Genomic DNA, 23,178 nt, shown 5'->3' on the forward strand with positions numbered 1-23,178 from the left:
GGCAGAGGAGCTAGAAGGGCTTCCTTTGGATGGAAGGAAGTGAACCAGAGGCTACTCAAGTAGAAGCTGTTTATATACCCACAGCTGTGACTTGAAATGTATCTAGATTGTTGCTGAGAGAATAAGAACAAGCCTTAAACGGCTGCTTCCAGAAAAGTTTACCTACTGCGTTGGACATTTTATTTTGAAAGTTGCTTTGAATTAATTAATAACCTAATTAGACTCCAAATCTATTTTGAAACCTGTCCCAAGTTCTCAAGGATTGGAGCAGAATAAACTTAACAGGTTCTATATACTTTTGGAAAAACCAATGTTTGCTTCCTCTTATATGCCAGGTATCTCCCCAATTTTTAGTTTACATAAGTCTCTGCCACAAATATCTTCCAATATATTGGGCCTAAGTAATAATGACCCTATGTTCATTTGAGCTCTCATTTTCAAATTTGATAAAGTTTCCCTATGTGCCTCATCCATTCCAGTACCAAAAAATGTTTTTCAGGGCTTCACTTTAATTAAGACAAATTTGCTGGTGTTAACATACCACTCTATAAAGCCTTAGTAAGACCACACCTAGAGTACTGCATCCAGTTTTGGTCACCACATTATAAAAAAGATGTTGAGACTCTAGAAAAAGTACAGAGAAGAGCAACCAGGATGATTAGGGGACTGTATATGAAGAACGGTTACAGGAACTGGGCATGGCTAGTCTAGTGAAAAGAAGGACCAAGGGAGACATGATAGCAGTCTTCCAATATTTGAGGGGCTGCTACAGAGAGGAGGAGGTCATTTTCTAAAGTGTCTGTAGGCCAGACAAGGAATAATGGATGGAAACTGAACAAGGAGAGATTTAACCTGGAAATAAGGAGAAACTTTCTGACAGTGAGAACAATGAACCAATGGAACAGTTTGCCTTCGGAAGTTGTGGGAGCGCCATCACTTGATACTTTCAAGAAGAGATTGGACTCCCATCTGTCAGAAATGGTGTCGGGTCTCCTGCTTGGGCAGGGGGTTGGACTAGATGACCTACAAGGTCCCTTCCAACTCTGATTATTTTTTATCTGGTAACTTCATTATAAAGTTGAATACAAGGTTTATTTTATTTATTTGTATCCCACCTTTATTATTTTATAAATAACTCAAGGCGGTGAGCTTATCCAACATATCTCCCTCCTCCTCTTTTCCCCATAGCAACAACCCTGTGAGGTGGGTTTGCCTGAGAAGGTGAGTGGCCCAAAGTCACTTAGCTGGTTTTCATGGCTAAGTCAGCATGTGATCTTACGGTTTCTAGCCTGATTCCTTAACCATTAGACCAAACTGGCTCTCTTTATATAGAGCGGAGTATGTTGTCCTAAAATAGGAAGGCAATACGGTATGATAACTAAATTATATGAGACTTTTAGACCATAACAACCTGAAGAATAGTGGAGAAATAGCTTCCAAACTGTTCTCATTCAATCTCTTGAAAATAAGAATGGTACAAAGCCAAGAACAATGTGTGCCTTAATACAAAATAATGACTTTTTAGTCAGTACTATAAGTCATATTGAATAATATCTGTAGATACAATAACTTGCTCTCTGGTATATTTAAATCAACTTTCCCAACTCTACTTTACCAACAGTCAAAGTGATATAGTGAATTAGAATTAGGAGGCCTCAGGTACAAGGCTGATCATAACCATAGATACTCACAAGGTGATCTTGGATTAGTAACAAATTCTCAAACCAGCCTGCCTCATAAGTTGTTACTGAGATCAAAGAAAGACATTTCTGTGAACTCTGCCTTGAACAGTTAAAATTTATCTCTCTTTTAGGTATAGGTGAATATAACTTTTAATACCAACCTGATTTAAAGATTTAAATTGTGGCATGATTCAGTGGCCTTGGGTTTGAGGCTCCTTTGAACCCAGGAATTTACCAATTGTGTTGGATGAGGTAGCACTGCTCTAAAGAGACTCTGTGTACAATGTGGGGGTCCTTCTGGATCTACGATTCCTGCTCAAAGGGCAATTGACAGTTGCAGTTAGAAAAGCCTTTTTGTAGCTTTCTTTTGTATGTTAGCTTTGCCCATGTGGCTATCCTTGGTGCAAAATGCAGTGTTATGCTTCTAGATAGGTACACTACACCTGTACTCTGCAGTCTGCATTGGTTTCCATCTGCTTCTGAGTTCAATTCTAGGTACTGGTTCTGACCTTTAGAGCCCTACATGGCACAAATCCTCTCCCTGGTTATCCCGCTTCCCAACAGGAGGAACAAGTTGCAAGTCCAATTTGCTAAGGGACCTTGTCTGGTGGGAAATAAGAGGAGAAATTTCTGTGCAGTAATACCCACACTTTGGAATATCACCCCTCTCCCTGAAGTGAGATTGGGTGCAACTCTTGATGTTCTGCAAGGCCCTTACAACATTATTGTTACTGGACATGGGGATCCTGTAAGCATGGAGCCTGCTAAACGGTTATTGTGTTTGTAAGTTTCAGGCCATTATTCAGAAAGCACTCTCCTGTGTTTTTGTTTTAATATAATTATAACTATTTCATGGTAACTTGCCATGGCCATCTTGACGCGGCCAACTCACTGTGGCCATCTTGTCGCACCCAATCTGGCATGGCTAGTTTGCTGCAGGACAACTCACTGCGGCCAACTTGATACGGGATAACTCAACATGATAAATGTTATCTGCCACCATTACTTTTACCTTATTTCTATTTCTGTCAATGGAAATAAGTTTGAAGAAACAGTGACAAATAACATTTACGTGGTGAGTTATCCTGCGGTGAGTTGGTTCGTGGCAAGATGGCCATGCCAGGTTTGCCGCAGTGTGATGGCCATGGCACGTTGGCCCATTCCATGTATATTGACCATTGTACTCAAATGTAATCAGCATCTGATTATTAGCTTCATTCTTAAGTACTTATACTAATATTTTTAAAATGAGAGCAGAATTCCCTGTTTTTCTAAATGTGTGTTAGTAAATTTGGTTTCGCAGATCTGAGGCTAAGTTCAAATACTTGCCTTTCTTTTTATGCTTGATCTTATTTAAACGCCTGACCTTCTTTCTTCATATAAAAATGCTTGTTTGTATTTATTGATATACGCAAAAAGTTATTTTTAAAACTTGCGTATTTCTGAAACTCCTTATGCATTATCAGAGAACCCAACTTACAAAAGTGGAGAGTCTCTTTTTTGCATTATATATGTGTGGTTTAAAATGTTTAAATGTAACATTTAAAATGTATGACCCTTTAAAGGCAGTTTAATTCATTCTCGAGAATTAAGATCAGATCTAAGTTTTGATCCAGGTAATCATCACAAGTTACAATGAAGTTGTTTGCTTATTCTAATTTATACCTATCTAATGAATTGCTTACATATATTTGCATGGCTTACAGACAGACACAGCAATGTAAAAGAGCCCCAATTATACATTTTAAAACAAAAATATAAGACCATATAAAAAGTTGTCATAATATTCGTAACGTTAACAGCCAGTTACATTTACCAATAGCATTCGATATAGTCATCATGTGGTCTCCACCGCATTCCTAGATTCCCCCATACCCATTGGCAGAACCATGGTTTTAGAGTCTTTCAAAAAGTCAGCAGGAGCAGGGGCAACCTAAATGCCAATGGGGTGATGTTCCATAGGGCACATGCCATGGCAGAAAATATTAGTAATTAAGCATGTTTTGGGGTTGGCAGTATATTGTAGAATACATAGGGGAGCTATACTAGGCCTACTTCGTTTTTCAAGAAAGAAATATATTAGGGAAGTTATACTTCACTTGTATAGTGGATATACTCCTCCATTTCTATATTTAAATTTCCAGTACAATTGCTTTATATTTTCTCTGCCTCTTTCAATCACAGTTTTTGATTATGTTCATTTCAACTATATCTTTTCTTTTGTATATTATATAGTACTCTTATTTCTTCATTTTTGCACTAATAATTTTGTTCCATATATGATTGTTCAAATGCCTTACCGTTTAATCATTTTATGAAGCACCCTTTTTCCTACTTCATAATCATAACCAAACATTTTAGTGGCACTCTGTAACATATTTCTTTTCATTCTGTTCCAAATCGTGTTCACATCCTTTTTCTTTGTGTCTGCTTCTCATACTTTTCATATAAAGTGAAATCTATTTTGTACTAGATTTTCAAACAGAACTTGTCCTCTGAGTGATAGATTTTAAAAGATGTTATTTATCTTCTATTCGTAACAAAGATTCAGAAGTATTGATGAAAGATATAGCGTTTGTAGATATAGCATTGGTTGGATTCTTCCTAGCTTAATAGCAGATGTAAAAGATCCAATGAAAGCTACTTGTCCTATTTCCACATCTCTAACTCATGGAATGTTTTTAAAAGCATAACTGAATAAGCTTTTAGAGTAGAGTACCATTATTTTTTCCATCATGTGCGTCTTTCTAATAAGGAATTGAGGCAAGGGTAGATCGTGTGTTCTTTTAGAATGTTTTTATAGCTAATTTAAACTCTGGTGAAATTTAAACAAATAAATTCCTGAAAGGTTTTGCATATTCTAGTTTATCAGATAACGTAACTCAGTTTTTCTAAATTTGTAGAACAAAACTGAGTGAGTGTCCTTGTTTTATGTTGGCATTTCCAAGCTGGAAAAGCCAAGGTCTCTTATTCTTTACCTTTGAGAATGTAGTACATGCTTTCTTCCGTATTCAATATGTAAGTATTTTATAGTAGATAAGGCACTGTGGTAGAAACTAGGAGATTTTGAGTTTTAGTGCTACCTTAGGCATGAAAGCCATGCTGCGTGTGTGTGTAAAAAAACCTTAAGCTGTGCCGCCCAGAGAGCTGAAAAGCGCAGCGCGCAAGTGCATTTGAAAAGCCTCTTTTTTCCTGCTTTTTCAACCTCAGCTGTGCCATGCAAAGCAGCTAAGGTTGAAAAAGCAGGAAATAAAGGACAGGTAAGAGCCTGGGCAGGTGGGTGGGCCAAATAGCAGCAAACACAGAACCGATTCAGTGTCTGCTGCTCTTCAGAGCTACCAGTTCTACAGAGCTGGGCAGAAGTGGTAGCATCCCACCCCTGAATATACTATTACATATAGCATATCATATATTACATAGCATATTATATATTACATATATTACTGTAATGTGTATAATATAATGCAATGTTATATTACATAGTATATTACATAGCATGTAGTATATATGCTATAGCAGGCTTGTCCAACCCGCGGCCCACGGGCCGCATGCGGCCCAGGTCGCCTCATAATGCGGCCCAACGCCCACCCCAACCTTCATGAAAGATCCAGCGAGGAGGAGGAGGAGAGGCAGGTGCGAGGCGGGGCGAGGCGAGCAACAGAAAAGGCGGGCAGCCACAGCCCAAAAGTCCCGCCCCGCCACCTCCTGCTGTTGCCGCTGCCACCACTGCTGCATTTGCAGGAGGAGAGGTAGGCGCGAGGCGGGGCGAGGCGAGCAACAGAAAAGGCGGGCAGCCGCAGCCCAAAACTCCCGCCCTGCCACCTCCTGCTGTTGCCGCTGCCGCCGCCACCACTGCTGCATTTGCAGGAGGAGAGGTAGGCGCGAGGCGGGGCGAGGCGAGCAACAGAAAAGGCGGGCAGCCGCAGCTCAAAGTCCTGCCCCGCCACCTCCTGCTGTTGCCGCCGCCACCGCTGCTGCTTCTGCCCCCGCCGCCGCCACTGCTGCTGCTTCTGCCCCGCGCCGCCGTCGCCACTGCTGCTTCTGCCCCCGCCGCCACTGCTGCTTCTGCCCCGTTGCCCCCGCCGCCACTGCTGCTTCTGCCCCCGTTGCCGCTGCCGCCGCTGCTGCTTCTGCCCCCGCTGCCGCTGCCACCGCTGCTGCTTCTGCCCCCGTCGCCACCGCCGCCGCTGCTTCTGCCCCCGCCGCCACTGCCACCGCTGCTGCTTCTGCCCCCCCCGCCGCCACCACTGCTGCTTCTGCCCCCTCCACCGCTGCCGCATTTGCAGGAGGAGAGGTAGGCGTGAGGCGGGTGAGCTTTCTTCCCCCCCCCCCCCGCAAAATTTGCCCGGAAAATTAATAAAAATAAATAATTTGCAGGAGGAGAGGTAGGCGCGAGGTGGCGAGCTCCCCCTGCAAAATTTGGCCGGAAAATTATAAAATAAAAAATAATTTTTTAAAAATAAATAATAAATAAGAAATAATAATTTTATTTTAAATTTAATTTAATTTAATTTAATTTAATTTAATTATTTAATTTAATTATTTAATTTAATTTAATTATTTTATTTTATTTAATTATTTTATTTAATTATGTGCGGCCCAAACCAAATTTTCATCTTCTAATGTGGCCCAGGGAAGGTGAAAGGTTGGACACCCCTGTGCTATAGTAATAAACTGTTATCCATCTCACCTTTCCTATTACCTACTCCTATTGGTCTCTTATGACCATCATTTGTTGGATGTTTCATATGACTTATGATTGTATCTTATGATTCATGTTTTATCTCTTTATTGCTTGAATGCATACTGAGAGCTTATGCATTGGAGATAAACTCCTTGTGTGTACAATCATTGGCCAATAACATAACATCTGTTCTGTTCTATTCATGTAGCTTTAGCACTTTAGGTCAATAACTACAGCAAGACTACATTTAATCTGTGTTACTTTTTTTTTCTTATGTAAACAAACATGAATGTAGTCTTCGCTGATGCCCTGATAAGGATTAATTAGATTAATTTAATGAAACAACAGAATCCAGATCCATGTTTCTATATAATATTTAAGAAGAAAGCATAAATTCCATTTATAAATACACAGATCACTTTTTGTGGCTTGGTTCATACACTTGGAGCTATAATATGGTCTTCTTGTTTTCAAGTTTTTTATGTTGAACAAATGCTTTGCGAGCCATGGTTTATACATATCATAGTAAGCCCAGATGTAATGAACTGCATTTTTGATATTCTAAAATTCTGGCTAGAAACATCAAGATCTTTTAGAAACATATATTTGCATATGAGTAATCTCTCTTTTTCAGGAAGTGGGAGAATCAGGGCCAACACTTTCTTATTCATGCTTTACATATGCCAGAGAAGCAAAAGGAAGCTGAACTGAGTAATTGATCTTAGAAGTGATATTTGAATAGTTGATTGCTCAAATTTTGAAAGGTTTACCACCTACTTTAACTTCGTTCTCATGTACTGTCTAACTGATGACATAAGTATTGTGTTTCCAGTATGTCATTTTTGTACAAATTGTAGGTCTGTTTCCCATATGATTCTTTCTACAGAGAGACTATTTTGAAGTAGGAAAAATGCATATGTTTGCATACTAAGAAGTTGCATGTTTATGTCTGCTATATAATTGTAATAATTTCCAGTAGAAAAATCATTGCATAAAACATAACTTGGAATTTCCTTTTCCATTATTCTCAAATTCACCTCTTTCAAGTTGATACTGTGTCTGCTTATACTGTATATAATCCAGTAGCTGACCTAATCAGTAAAATAAGTTACCATCTTAATTATTAACTTAATATTTTCAACTTACTTTGTTTTTACACATTTCAATTAACCTGTACAATCTTATTTGTGAATAAATGTTAGTGAAATTAAAGGAATTTACTATTAGTACACAACAGATCATATTCTTAAAGTTCATAGATCTTTTTTAAAAAAGACATTTCAATAAAGGCTAATTACTATACCCTTAGGTTATAGGCACATGTGGATCTGATATTTGTTTTATGTAATTTATTTATTAAACTTATATAGTGCCCTTTTTGCCTGAAGGTGTCTCTATACTGTTTTCTGTACAGAAAAACTGTTTTCAATGTTTTTCCAAATTTAAAATTATTAGCTTATTTTTAACTATGTTTTAAAGAGACAAATACTGCTAATAGACTGAGAATGAGGACATTAATTAATATAAATACAGAACAGTATTTAGAGATTCTTCATATATTTATTTAAAATGGATCCTTTTTTATTCAGAAGCACTAAATTGTGTACTTTGGATTGTCTAATAAGAGGTTGTAATAAAATTAGGAAGAAATTACCAAAGTGTTTTTTAATAGAAGCTCTTTTAAGTTCTACATAAAAAGAATGTCTAGAGCACATTGCTTTTTAGAAGCAAAAGAAATAAATGTTTCAACATTTATTTATCTCCTACCATTTTATGATGTATTCTTCCTCTTACATAATTCTTCAAATAGCCCAACCACCTACTGTTGGCAGTTTGTGCAGGAAATTGCAGACAAAGATCATCAATAGTTTACATGAAAAATTGAGAGACTGTTAGCCAAAATAGCTTTTCATGCCTTGTAAATGTAATTTTGATCCTTATACATTTTACATTTGAGGCCAGATATTTTTAATACTCATTTGTAGCTCTTTATAATACATTTTTTCTGATTTTCTATTTTAGGATCGGAAGCTGTCCAAATCAGAAAGACAACGGTTTAAGGAGGAAGCTGAAATGCTGAAAGGGCTTCAGCATCCTAATATTGTTAGATTCTATGATTCCTGGGAATCTACAGTCAAGGGAAAGAAATGTATTGTTCTGGTTACAGAACTTATGACATCTGGCACATTGAAAACGTAAGTATAAACTTGTGGAGCACAACCTGAATTATCAAAAAGAAAAGGAAAGCATAGTAATTTCCATTTTAGGCACAAACCTCCTTAAATACGGCATGGAGTATTTTTCTCCACTGTTTATGAGGAAGAGGTCAATATGTTCCAGTCTGGCTTCAAAATTATGAATATTCTGGGATTATTGCTGTTTTGTGAACGGGAATGTTAAGAGTTTTTTAGAATTTCATTTGGCAAGCCACATCATGTCCATACTATAGCAAATGCCCAGAATTCCAGTCAAAATGAATAGCAAGGGAGTCCTCTAGTGGTCAGTAAAATGTTCATAGTGTTTCAATAGCATATAATGTTCAAATATGCTTACACAGTATAATCAAAGTATTCTAATTCTAAGTAGTTCAGTTTAACTATTTAAAACTAGAATTTCTTAATTGGAGACACATTTTTGAGGTAGTATGCATACTGTGGGGCTCCAAATACAGATATTTCTAGAGTAGATGTGCCTAAAGACAGTGCTTTAAAAAAATTGGCTTGAAGGATTGCAAGAAAATAATATATATGATATTACATGATGGACAGGGCTGAACATTTTGGCTAGTTTGGGGGAGGTACAAGGGAGTTAAGTATTGAACATTGCTAAAAATGCTAAATCGTGTACTTTACCTCTTAATTTTGATAGTTACATTCTCTGAGGTCCACAAATAGGGACCACATTTAGATTATGATTTGTTACATCTCTGCTAAATATTTGAAAAGTATTAATGAGAATTTCTAAGATTACTGAGAATACTCTGAATATTCAAGTTAAGAATATAGTCTTAATAGTTTTTTAAAACAATTTGTTATATTTATATTCTTCCTCCAGCAAATCAATCATTCTTGCTGTAAACCATGTAGTTATCTGTCTTCTATGAAGATTTTAAATGTTAGAGATTTTAGAAGGGTTACAGCTGGTATTTCAATCTTAATATATTAGAAATTATTCTTAACTAGTAATTACCATCTGTGTTTAGGGATGGATCAGGGATGGACAATGTGGTGAATCTACGCAGGGCTGTCAAACTCACGGCCTGTGGGCCAGATGTGTCATGCGCTGGCCATGCTCACGCCTGATTTAGCGAAGGGGGAAAAAAAGTCACAATATGTCACGTGAGGCCACCATGATGACACAAGTTTGACACCCTGATCTACAGGTTCTTTTATTACTACCTGCCAAGCTTTCTATTGTTCCCCTCCCTTTTTAGGTAGATTCTTTTAATTGAAAGGGAAATAAGCAAATTGCAGCATGCCTGAAACATTATAAAAGGAGCATATTTTAGAAAATATATGTCAAAGCAAAACTGATTTAAAAAAAAAAATCATCATAAAACAATTAGGAAATCTTGAGTACCTATACTGAATATAATTCCTAGTTTGTTTTATTTAAGTATGAATAATTATATCTCACCTTAATCAATACCCAGGGAACAGCCAGATCTTCAGAACCTTATGAAAGACTAACAAGAAATGTTTTTTTTTTTTACATGCCTAGCAAAGCCAAAGAATAGGCTTGACTCCAGGGACCAACAAGGTTACATTTTTGGTGATGGGACATAGTTCTTCTCTGCTAGACCTGATGGGTTGGGCAGAGACAGTGGCAACTGGTGATCCTGCAGAGAGCCTGACCCCATGTCATATGGGGCTTTATAAGTGGTTTTAAAGCCACAGGTACATTTACTGCTTTTAGTGTAGGGGGACTCTTTACAGTCTTTAAAATGGCTAAAGTGCCTCTTTGAACCTGCAAGACCACAGAATCATTATGTGTATTTTGTGACTCTGTGTCTTGGAAGATCACAACTAACTATTTAAAAGCCTTCATGTGCTCAATGTTTTCACCATCTTTTACCTATTGGAGACTTCGGAATGTTTAACAAATGCAGTTTTGTTTGTTTCTTTATGTATATATGTAAGTATATATGTAATTATTTTAAGTTTAAGGCTACCAGATTCCTTAATGACTCTTAGGTGCTTTACAATTAAAAAAGAAAAGTAACTAATACAGAAGAAATTTAAAACCATTCAACAGGCAACACACTAACAACAACAACAACAACAAAATAAAAAATAAAAATAAAAGCACAGGCATCTTATCCCAAGGAAACTACATTTTTAATGATTTTCTGAATGTCATTAGGATGAGAGCTATATCAATTATTGCAGTGATATAATCCCTGAGGACAGGAGCACATTTTCTGGGTCTTGTTTAATTGACAGGAACCAGGGTGCAACTCCACCAGATAGGAAGGAATAAGTGGTGACAAGAAGTCCTTCAGTTAGCTAGGCCCTTTGCAATGAGGAGCTTTATAGGTGATAACCAGACCTTGAATTATACATAGAACCCACATCTTCCTGTGCAATTCATCTACTTCTGGTGTCTTAAACTCATATGTTTATTTTGATTTTCAATTCATTTCTGTCCTTTCAAAGGGGGAGAGGAGACAGAGAGAGTGAGAGAGTAAAATGTGTATCTTTTAGTGAATATTAAGCTGAAGCAGGAATTAAATAATTGTTATCCTTTGCTACATTTACTGAGCAGCTACTGATTCTTCTTTCTTTTATACTGAACATGTTTGAGGAAGCTCTCTTTGGTCTCTTTACTAATTCACTAATTTTTGGCTTATTGTGAGAGGAAATCCATTATTATATGGTTACTTTCCCCTGCTTTTCCTGCTGCTTCCAATTTCTTATTGTGGAGCTAGTGTATCTGCCCTGGAAAATTCTGGAGGATCTCTAAATTTTATGGGGGGGAGGGGTTTCCTGTCACCTAGTGTTCATTGGGATTTTTGTAGCACAGTTATAGTAATGCTACTTATTGAGTAACATCAACTCAAGGATTTCTGATCTTATGGTATTATTCTTCACCTTTGAAAGAAAACACCAAAGAAGAATAATTGTAGCTCAGGGTTGAAATGAGGGGTTCTTGGTGCTCTCTGAGCTTGCTTGTTTTCTTGCAGTTGTTTCATTACCCAAACTAGGTAATACTACCAAAGGAAAAAATGTCCCCAAGACAAGTCAAGAATTTGCTGAAAGGCTCATGCTTGGCAGAATTCATCTTTGACAGATTCCAGTGGTCTTTTTGTATTATTATTATTATTATTGTTGTTGTTGTTATTCCAAGCCTCTGAAAGATCAGGAGTTTGTTTTGGGACAATTTCATCTTCCCCCTGATTGGGTAATCAGTAACTGACATATATAATAGTACTGTTTTTATTCCTTCTATACTTTTCTATTATTCCTAGTTGTTCTTAGCAGTATTATCAAATTGAATTCCTTAGATTTTTCCTTCAGTGTTTTCCACTGATATATAATTCAGCAAATGTTACGTTCTGCAAGACCCAACATAAAAAGTTGTACTAAATTGTTGGCAATTTGGCTTCCATACTTGTTCTTCAAAATAATTGCCAGTTCTGCTTTTGTAAAAGCTGGCGCCCAGCAGTTATCCCTGCTAGGACTGATGATTTGACACTGTTGTATTTTTTTTCTCACTAAGACAACATCTCTATTGATTTCTTGTAAACAGAATGTACAAAGACAATATGATAACTATAAATATTATTTTTGCTCCAAATTTAATTACTAAAAATGAAAAAAAAATGCATATTTAAATGAGATACTGTGTTTCTATGATGGTGAACGAAAAACGCTAATGGCTTTATTTAAAAAATATTTTAGTTCTATCTATATGTATAATGAACACAATGGCTCCAAATAGTATTTGGTAATTTAAAATATTTTCTCTCAAAGTCCAATATAATTAAATATGGGAGAGGTACCCTGTTTCCCCAACAATACGGCCTCCCCCAATAGGAAGTCCCAGCATGTTTTATAGGCATGAAATGAAATTAAGCCCCTCCCCCCAAATTAAGGCCTATATTAAAACATGCGAAATGGGGGGGAATGGTGGGGGGGGCTTGCCGTTAGGAAGTACTTTTGTTGCACACCCGGATATGGTGCTGCCTGCGTTGACCCCGATACAAAGTGCCCCACCAATGCCGAGGTCAACATCCAAGCCGTCACTGCCCGCCCACCCAAAGATGCAAGGGGGGGGGGAAAATTAAGTTACCCCCAAAAAGACAGCCTAGCCATTTTTTCGGGGCTCAAAAAAAAAATAAGACCCGGCCTTATTATATGAGAAACACGGTAATATTTCTAATCCCTGTTGTTTGAACTACTTAGTACCCTTTTTTAACCTTTAAAAAAAAAAAAAAGGATTTGAGTATGACTCATCTTTGGCCAGTGTCCCCTAATGGTTAGTTCATTGAACATGAGACTGTTTTTAATATCCTATTTGTTAAATATTTGTAATGTTACTGTGTAAGCATGAGTTTCAAGATGAAGCTTACTTTTATTTGGGTTGTTCTCTCCTAGATATTTAAAAAGATTTAAAGTGATGAAAATCAAAGTGCTGCGAAGCTGGTGCCGGCAAATTCTCAAAGGTTTACAGTTCTTGCACACACGCACTCCTCCCATTATCCATCGTGATTTGAAGTGTGACAACATCTTTATCACTGGCCCCACAGGATCAGTCAAGATAGGAGATCTGGGCTTGGCAACTTTAAAACGAGCTTCTTTTGCCAAAAGTGTGATAGGTAAGTTCCAGTTCCATTTTAGCACATCTCATTTGAAACTCTAATAAAACAAAATAAGCTTGCTTCTGAGCTTTTTCCATATTTCAGCCATAAAGTCTTTGATATAATAGACCTTGTACATTTTGCATTTTTGATATTTGGGTATATTGCTGGAAGAGTGCTGATATCATAGATTGTTACAATTAGCAGAACACTCTTGCTAAAACCATAATATATGCACTCTAGTTAAATATCTGTTGCAACCAGGAAATAAAGGGAGACACAAAAGGGTGACACAAACATTCATTTTTAAAAAAGCAATCTTACCATCTAACCTTCAGTTTCTGGGTTTTGCATTTACTTTGGATTTGCCAGATATTTTATTGCCATAGAACTGGTTTTAACGGCTCTGTTCTGCTATTTTCTGTGTGAAGGAAGCAGGCTAACAAGGGAGAAGATTGTCCTTTTTAGTCTGCACTTGTGTGTTTTTAAGAATGCAGTTCTTGTTTTAGATCCCTTAAAACTGATTTTAAGGGTACAGTTTCTACCTGCAGATATCTTGTCCTTGTCACAATGAAACATTTCCTGCTTTCCAGCCAGTCTAAAAACATTAAACATTCATGGTAAAAAAAAATATGTGGAAATGACCAGTTTCCTGAACACAACATTGCCCTTTCCATGTGTTGTGTTCAACTTTCAATTGGAAAATTGTCATATTCTCAGTTTTTGTTAACAATTTTGTTAGTATGATGATTTTCAATTAAGACTTAGATACTAATTATTGGACCATGGGAGGGTGGATAGGGATTTAAAAGGTTGTCTGTAAATTTGCATAAAATCTGGTTTGCCTGCAGGAAATAATTCTTTTCTTATTGTAAATATTTCTAGCTTTAAATATCTCTGATTACATAGTATAGTTTTCTACCATATGAGAAACTGCATTCATTTCGTACCTCAGCGATAAAGCATCTCTTGCAAATTGTTTTTTGATTCAAGATGTTAATCACACACTCTGTGTCTATAACTCAATCTCTTTATATTTCTGAGTATTTTTGCCTATAGGATTTCCCTCACTATTTCCTGTATCTGTAGTAGGCCTATTAAATGTACTGCAGGTGAAATGGTAAGTATGTGAAAAGGGCTCTGGTGAGTGGCCTTTGCAGAAAAATTTAAAAATCCATTTTTAAGAAGGCTTTATTCGTAGACAGGTTTTTCATTGCAAGGCTTTGTATAAAAGTGACACTATTAAAAAATAAAGAAATGGAGCATTATAGGTCAGAGACTAGCTGTGGATTAATCAGCATTAATTCTTTACAGCAGAGAGCAGGCAGGTATGCTGAAACAAACATTGTACCTCCTTTTTCAATGGGAGGGAAGGTAAGTGTGGCTAACACATATTTGGTTTTCAGCCTAACTAGTCTCTTACTTTTATTTTTCTCCATTTATTTTCAATCTAGGATTCAACAATCATGTTTATTAATTATTACTAAAACTTATTTTATTCCCAATTCAATTTGAATTGTAATGTTGATATAAATGGTAAAATAAATATTTACCATTCTTCACTTCTTGCAAAGACCTTGCAATGGAAGACCTATGGGATTCATTGACGAAAAAGAATGACTGAGGGTATCCTCCCTTTTCTTTTTGCCTCCACTTCTTCTTTTCTCACAGGTCTCCCCATCTGCTCCCTTCTGCGGTGAGTAACGGCAGCAGCCTCTGCTCGCTTTGAGACATTTAGAGTCTGAATCGTTCTTTTAATTTAAGGTACCCCAGAGTTCATGGCACCCGAGATGTATGAGGAGAAATACGATGAGTCCGTTGATGTATATGCTTTTGGGATGTGTATGCTTGAGATGGCTACATCTGAATACCCTTATTCTGAATGTCAAAATGCTGCACAGATCTACCGTCGAGTGACCAGTGTAAGTTTTGTATATATTTCTCTAACAATATGTACATCACCTGTGACAGATAAGCAAGAACTCTAATCATCTATCAGAGCGGATAGACAACTTCCAAGAGTCGAAGCTGGGACAAAAGAAAAGTTTCCACATGCATTTGAGAGGGCTTACTTTGGTTACCTCCCACTTTGGATAGTGCAATATGCTGCACAGGGGCTATTCTTGAAGGTACAGCTGGTCCTGAATGTGGCAATTTAGAGAGCTATGGATGAATCAGATCTCCACCCATATAATAACCTCTACTCTGAGAATTGCATTGGTTACCAGTTTTCTTCTACCTGCCATTCAAAATGCTGGTTGTCATCTTTAAAGTCCTTCATGGCTCTGAACTTGGATATCTTCAGGACCACATTTGTTTCTGTTCATCTCATAAGAACAGGTAGAAGAAGCTTTCTTCAGCTTCTTTCATTGAGGGAATGTTACTTTTAGGGACCTAAAAGTAATTTCAGTTCCTGCCCCCCACCCCCCAGAGACCTGTCCAACTCCAAGCTTACTTGAATTTAGAATGGCCAGTGAAAAACATATACATTCTATAGAACTGGTTATGATTCTGCGCAGTTCGGAGAACTGGCAAATCCTGCCCCTGGCTGGCCCCGCCCCTCTCCGCCCGCGCTTCCCCTCCCAGTCAGTCCTTATCGTGCATGCCCGACATCGCTGACTGCTTTCTCCCCCTCCCAGACACTCCTTAATGGTTTCTCCCCCCTCCCGATGATCAGCTGTGCTGGGATTCCCCTCGCTGTCTCACTGTTTCTCCAAGGAGGCTTCCCTGAGGCCCAGGAAGGCAAAAAATGGAGGGGGGCGCAGCACCCTCCTCCATGCTTCATTTTTTGCCTTCCTGTGCCCCAGGGAATCTTCCTGGGAGCAACCCTCCCCCCACAGGAGGCTTCCCTGAGGCCCAGAATGTCCCAAAATGGAGTATGGGGAGGTGCTGCACGCCTCCTCCAGGCTCCATTTTTGCCTTCCTGGGCCCCAGGGAAACCTTCTGGGAGCAAAATGGCCCCCCAAGGAGGCTTCCTGAGGCCCAGAAGACCCAAAAAACTGGGGGGGGGGGAGAGAGTGCTGCCAAAAGAAAGAAAGAAGAAGCCATGCCTACCCAGTCACATGGCCACGCCCACAGAACAAGTTGTTAAAAAATGTGAATCGCACCCCTGGTGCACATCCCCATACCATTGCTAGAGCATAAACATGGGCTGTGGTTTGACAGAAGTAAAAGCTGAAACATTTTGGTTCTGGATTTTGGCTGAGACAAAATCTGGAGAATCCTGGCAGTCTTTCACCTTCTTTGCATGGCCTGGGCTCTAACACACCAGCCAATATTGCTTGTGGCTTCCTTTCAATATCCTTCATGCTGCAGTTGATACAGAGATGGGAGAGGGGCATGTAGGGAAAGGAAAGCCTGGTAAACTAAAATGGATAGACTCATTGGATATGCTATGCATGAAGCCAAGGACCACAATCGGGTATATACAGCAGATCTACCCAGCGTCCTGAGTCTTCCCAGTGTTTCCCTTTTCTACCTTCATTTACCTGGTCTGGTCTGTGACCTACTGGAAAACATGTATTCTGTTCACATCCCTATTTGCCTTGAGCTCAATATAATTGACACTAGTTGGCAGAAGAGTCTCAGGTCCTTAGATAGGAGCTTTTTCTAGCTTTATCAAAAATGCTGAGAGTAAATCTTAGATCTCTGGTTCCTGTGCTTTGTCTTTAGACTATGGTTTTCTGTGAAATGTGTGTCAACAGGACACTGTAATAGAACTGCAGCTATCACAAAAATATTAATGATACAAAACTGCAGTTTACTGTGTTTCTTTATCGTCTGGATTTTGCTCTATACATTCACTTTTTACTGCAGGCAAGTGTGCTGCAGTATTTATTTTAGATGCAATTTAACAATAGTTAGTGCAGAGAGAGTTGTGCTAAATTATGCATTTACTGCTCACTGTGATGTCTGTAATCAGTTACCATGCTTTTTCTGAAAGTGTTTCTTAGGTTTAAATGTGAGCAATAACTTTTCTAGGTTGGAAAGCATACATCTTCAAGGAGAAGAAAAAAAAGTGTATCTCATTGATTAGATGTAGCCTGTGCAAAGTTCTGTCTAAAAACTTATTTGCTTCTTCAGATGGAAGCTTTTATAAAGGGGTATATCTATTCTGCCTCAGCAGGTGGCAATGTTTAGCTTAGATTGAACTCAGAAGTTCAGCAAGGCAGCCCTGGTTAGTACTTCAATAGGGGATTGATTTCCTAGGGATGCCAAGACTGGGAAGTCAAAATGCCAGAAGGCAAGAGCAAGGCTCTTCTGTTCATAAATAATCAAGGTCTATTTGAAGGCATATTTTTTTAAAAAATGTTATGTATGTTTGCATAATACTTTTTAACATTTTTTTCCTTTGCCCGTTATCATTCTGGCTTTCTGAAGTAAGCAGAAATTGCCAGCAAATCTTTTAAAATAATCGCTACCTCTAAAACTTGGCATATTCAATATCCAGTCTCCAGCCTCCCCTTTTTAAGGAAGATTGTTGAGATGGGTAATGCCACAGGGTTTGGTCCTCTCTCCCTTGCCGCTCTTTAATATGTCTATGAAGCCTGATGTTAAAAGGGATGATCATCTGATGTTTTGGGATGTGGTATCATAAATATGCTTATAGCATTGAACTTCATATCACTACCACAGGCTGCAGGGGAGAAGCTATTGACATTCTGTACCTGCAAGCTATGAAGGTCTGGATGAGAGAGAACAGGAAGGTGAACCCAAGTAAGGCAGAGTTGCTATTATTACATTGGGATTTCTATAGATGTCAGTGTGATCTCTGTGCTGGCAGACACTACCCATAAAGGAGCAGGTTTGTGATTTGAGAGTCTTCCTGGACTCATAGTTCCTGCTTGAAGCAGGTGGAGTTAATGACTGGATAGGCTGTGTTGAATTTCAGCTGCTGCACCTATTATGATCTTACTTGATGCAGGAGAACCTGGTTACAGTAACTGATTTTCACCTAGTTGGACTATTATAGTGTGCTTTATTTGGGCTGCCCATAAAGATTACTTGGAAAGTGCATCTGTTCAGAATGCAGCAGTCAGTATCCTTTCCAGCAGCGGGAACCCTGATTTTCTGAATTCTATCTTAGTTGGTAAATGTGTTTCTGGGTACATTTTAAGGTGCTGGGATTTATCTTTATGGCTTAGCATATTTGCAGAGCTGCTTGCTCCACTAGATCTTGTAGGGCACATTTGCTTATGGTTAATGATTTGGAGATGGGATGGGCTGAGGACCCAAAGCTAGAAAGTACTTCTTTTCTATAGCAACACCAGTGCTGTGGAATGGCTTCCATATGGAAATCAGATTCGTTTATCATAAGCTTCAGGAATTGTTGAAAACAGAACTATTTCAAAGGGCATTTTCAAACCAACAAACATCTAAGGTGATTACTAATCTGCCTAATTTATAAATTATATTTATATTTAAACAACTGTATCTGATCCATCACACATATAACATATAATAGTTTAAGAATATCTCGTGTGCCTTTTTCCTGTTGTGATTTATTATGTTGCTTTATCATCATTTGATTAGTTCTAACTACAGATTTCATATCATTCAGTTTTATCATTGTTTCATCTCTTATTTTTTTACCACTCTCTTAAATAGCCTGCTTTCTGTTCTGTACAACCATATCATTTTGCATTTTCCCATCTAACTCCAAATGGCTATTATACTAATGCCTTCTTTTCAACATAAAATCCCTCTTTCTTGTCTTATTTTCCTTTGCTGGTGAATTTTAAAATAGACTAAAACATAGTGGTTCCTCTCTTGGCCATAAGACAGTAAAAAAAATCCATTGCAATAATATTTTTATCAGAACAATAAAATTCAATAATAGTTGCAGATTGTTGAGGTAATTCCCCGTTAGGAGAATGAGCGCATACAGGGAGACGTATTTGAGAGAAGTGTTTGAATAATACACACACAGTACACAGATACACTGTACAGTAAATGTACAGTACAGTAAAACCTACAGTAAATGTAGGTTTTTACTTCCAGAAAGGTTTAGGCAAAGTCCAAAATAAGCAATCCAAAGTCATTCACAGGTAAAATCAGTCAGTTTTCATCCAGGGATAATCCAAATATCAAATTCCAGTGTCAAAAACAGTTCAGTATCAGACTTACATTAAATCCAGTAATATCAGTCAATTAGAAGAAATGGAGCAACGGCAATACTTTCCAACAGAAGGAAACAGAGATACTCACTCAGACACACTCTCTTCTGAGACTAAGACTAAAACAATCCAGGTTTCTGGCTCCATCTTATGGCCGTTTGAGAAACCACACCTAATTACAGTTTTGCATTTTCTTAAAGATACAGTTTTAAAACGTTTATCCTGGTTTATATATTTCTAACCCAAATAGCTGTTAGGTGACTTATATTCCTAACACAGATGTTTGAGTATATTTGCTCTTTTATAAAATATTCCGATTAAAGCAAGAAAAAGAGATATTTTGAGCTGTATCAGTTTTCTCAAAAATCTTAGAAATCTTATTGGCTCTTTTCTCCAGGGCAAGAAGCTCCGCGCTGTCCCAGACAAATGAGTGTCCAAATTTTGCTTGAAAACCTCTAATTATGGAACCCCCATAGGAGGAGGCGAAGTATTCTGCTACTTTAAAAGTTCCCACAGTCAGGAAATTCCTCCTTATTTTCCTCCTTAGTTTGAGCTTGGATCTTTCTCTGTAAAGTTTACCTCCATTGGTTCTTGCCCTGCCCTTGGCAGCTATGAAGAGCTATGAGAGACAGTTTGGTATAATGGCTAAGATGCTCGCCTAGAAATCAGGAGATTGTTGAGTTCTAGCCTTCACCTAGGCATGAAAGCTGGGTAGGTAACTTTGGACCAGCTTCTCCTCCACCCCACCCCTACCATACAGCCAAACTCACCTCACAGGGTTGTTGTGAGGAAACAGGAGCAGGACTGTTGAGATCTAGCACTCACTTAGGCATGAAAGCTGGGTATGTGATTTTGGACCAGCTTTTCCCACCCTATCCAATCTTTTAAGTTTTTTAATCTTTTAAAATTAATCTAAATTCTTTAGATTAAATACCATTCTTCATAGGATTTAGCCTTTCAAGTTCCCAACATATTTTTAATTCTTCTCTGTATTTTTTCTAGTTTCTTAGCATCCTTATATTTTGGAACTGGAAACAATATTCAAGATGCAATCTGTCTGTACAACATAGAACAGAACTGTCACTTCTCATGATCTCAGTCTTGAACCTCTGTTGATGGCCTAAGATTTTGTTAGCTCATTTGGCAGCTGCCTCACATTGCTAACTATGCTTAATGTAATTTAATGTAATGTTTACCAGAATATCCAGTTCATTTTCATGAGTATTTCTTTTGATCCAGATACCTCTTTTGGATCAGTGTATTCCTTTTTTCCCTACCTAACTGCAGCATCCTGCATTTCATTTCTTTGAACAGCATTTTATTGGATGGGGTCCACTCAGGGGTGGGATTCTACCAGTTCGCACCTATTCTCTAGAACCGGTTGTTAACATTCTAAGCAGTTCAGAGAACCAGTTAGAAGAAATTACTGGCCTAATCCTGTAAGGAAGGCAGGAAGGAAACATTCTGGTGCTGCTTATAGAAACTGCCTCTCCGTTAACCCTTATTACATTCTTGGCAGGACTAGACTTCCTGTCTCAGGAACTTCTCTGGAGTTTTTTTCCCCTCCTTTGCTGGAACTTTGCTTGTGTGGAGTGACCATTCAAAGTTACAATGGCACTGAAAAAGTAACTTATGACCATTTTTCACACTTACGACTGTTGCAGCATCCCCACAGTCATGAGAGCCCAGGCGAGGAGATGCGTGCCTCGATGTGAGTGATATTGAGTTGGCAACACCCAGCCAACAACGTGACCATCTAGCCACGCCCACCAACTAAGCCACGCCCACAGAACCGGTTGTTAAAATTTTTGAATCCCACCCCTGGGTTCTCTGTTCATATTTTGAGTCCTTGAGCTGCTATTCTAATGTATCATTCATTCCTCTTCAGCTTTATGACACCTGCAAACTTGATGGATATTCCTTCTTATCTGTACAAATCTAAAATGTTGCTTTGGATAACTTTAATTTGGTTGGATACAGGTAGGATATAGTATTGTAAAATATGGGAAGATCTCTTATGGTTTCTAAAGTTCATTATTTCATTTGAATAAAATTTGTTTTGGGATTGGAGACATTATTTCATACCAGTTGCAGCATATAGAGGGAAATTTGAACTCAGAAAATAACTAAACCTGTCACAGAGCTATAAAGTTAAACTTTTAAAATTGGTATAACAAAATATTCTTAATTAAAAATTGATATTGGTTCATGTGGATAATTTTAATCATTTTAATATGCTTCCAAAGTTCTCTGATTTGACTTCTATTAACAAAGACTGCAAAAATGTGAAATCCTGAAAGAGTTAAAGGTCATAGTACAATTGTTTGTGAAAACAATAAATAATGAAATTCCAAACTATTCTATAACTATGCCAAACACCTGAGGCTAAGAACTCAGGTATGTTAGTCTCCTGTATTTCCATACAAATGTGTGTTAGATCTGAGTTTGTTATTAATTTCCTGGAGGTACACACTTAACCACAAATGAAGACATACTGTTTCAGTTTGTTAAGGACATTCTGTCCTTGAGTTTCTTGGATTTATTTTCTACTCTTTTTTCCATAATTTAGAACCAATTGATGGGATTGATAGGTTTTTTTTTGTCCTACAGCTTTTCTTCTTACCAAGTTTTTATTGCATTTGTGCAATAATGCCCTTTAATTGTTATACGTGAAACACAATAATTAAATTGATATAGTTAGTAGGAGTTCAACTCAACTTGAAAACATCTTTCCAATAAAATTCATATATATATATATATATATATATATATATATATATATATATATATATATATATATATATGGATCTTTGGTTATTCGGGTTCTCTCGCGATTCAAGATCTGCAGCAGCGTTTGGTCCCACGCCATCTAGGCTGGTGCTGGCTTAGTGCCAGTGCAAGCAGTGTGTGGCTTGCACTGGCACTAAGCCGAAAGCACCAGCCTGAAGATGGCGAGTGGGACCTCGCCAAACGCTGTTAGATACTTTGAATCTTACGCGGAGAGAACCCGAATAACCAAAGATCCACATACAAATACCGCGAGAACCTCAGAAAACAAATATATATATATATATATATATATATATATTCATTCTTATGTTTTCGCTGGGTACTTACATGTACAGACAGAAAATATTAGAAACACCAATCAAGCAGAACACAGCAAACTCCAAAACCAATAAACACAGACCAAGACTCCCAACCAATCAGGATGAAGAAAAAAACCATTCTGGCACAGCAGTAGGCTAGCCCCAAATTTAAAACAGAAATGGCTGTGAAAGTCTGACTCACAGACGAACACTATACAGAAGCCTGATGATGGCAGATGAGATTCTGCCGAAATGTTGCTACAACTTTAAAAACAATAATGACGTGGGAAACTATAATGACGTGGGAAAATACGTGAACAAAGCTGAATACCATACATGTAAGTACCTGCGAAAACTTAAGAAAACAAATATATATATGTATGTATGTATGTATTTGTTTTCTTAAGTTTGCTGGCATTACATGTATGGTATTCAGCTTTGTTCGGGAGTTTCATCGTCATTAGTTGTGCTTTTAAAGTTGTAGCTACAACTTTAAAAGCACAACTACAATGACATGGGAAAATATGTGAACAAAGCTGAATACCATATATATGTGTGTGTGTGTGTATACAAAGGACAAAGATACAAACAAATTGAAGGAGCCCCTATGGGATCACCACTGTCACCCGTCATTGCAAACCTGTTCATGGAAGAATTCGAATCCAGAGCCCTGGCCAATGCCATCCACAAACCCAAACTATGGTTAAGATACATTGATGACACATTTGTGATTTGGCCCCATGGAAAAGAAAACCTAAACAATTTCCTAACACACCTAAACAGCACATCCTTAGAAACCCCAAAGATA

At 37.9% G+C, this 23,178-nt stretch overlaps 1 protein-coding gene across 1 annotated transcript in view; it reads left to right on the forward strand.

The window, feature by feature from the left end:
• Positions 1-23,178, forward strand: part of WNK1 (WNK lysine deficient protein kinase 1) — a 119,953-nt gene that overhangs the window by 32,146 nt on the left and 64,629 nt on the right. Inside the window, 3 exon segments of the mRNA XM_087968580.1 lie at positions 8,389-8,561; positions 12,963-13,183; positions 14,930-15,087. Of these exon segments, the coding sequence (XP_087824706.1) occupies positions 8,389-8,561; positions 12,963-13,183; positions 14,930-15,087 (552 nt within the window).

The sequence above is a fragment of the Notechis scutatus genome, chromosome 6, assembly GCF_049901735.1.
Source record: "Notechis scutatus isolate UNSWTSFEM ecotype Mainland chromosome 6, rNotScu1.2, whole genome shotgun sequence".
NCBI lineage: Eukaryota > Metazoa > Chordata > Lepidosauria > Squamata > Elapidae > Notechis > Notechis scutatus.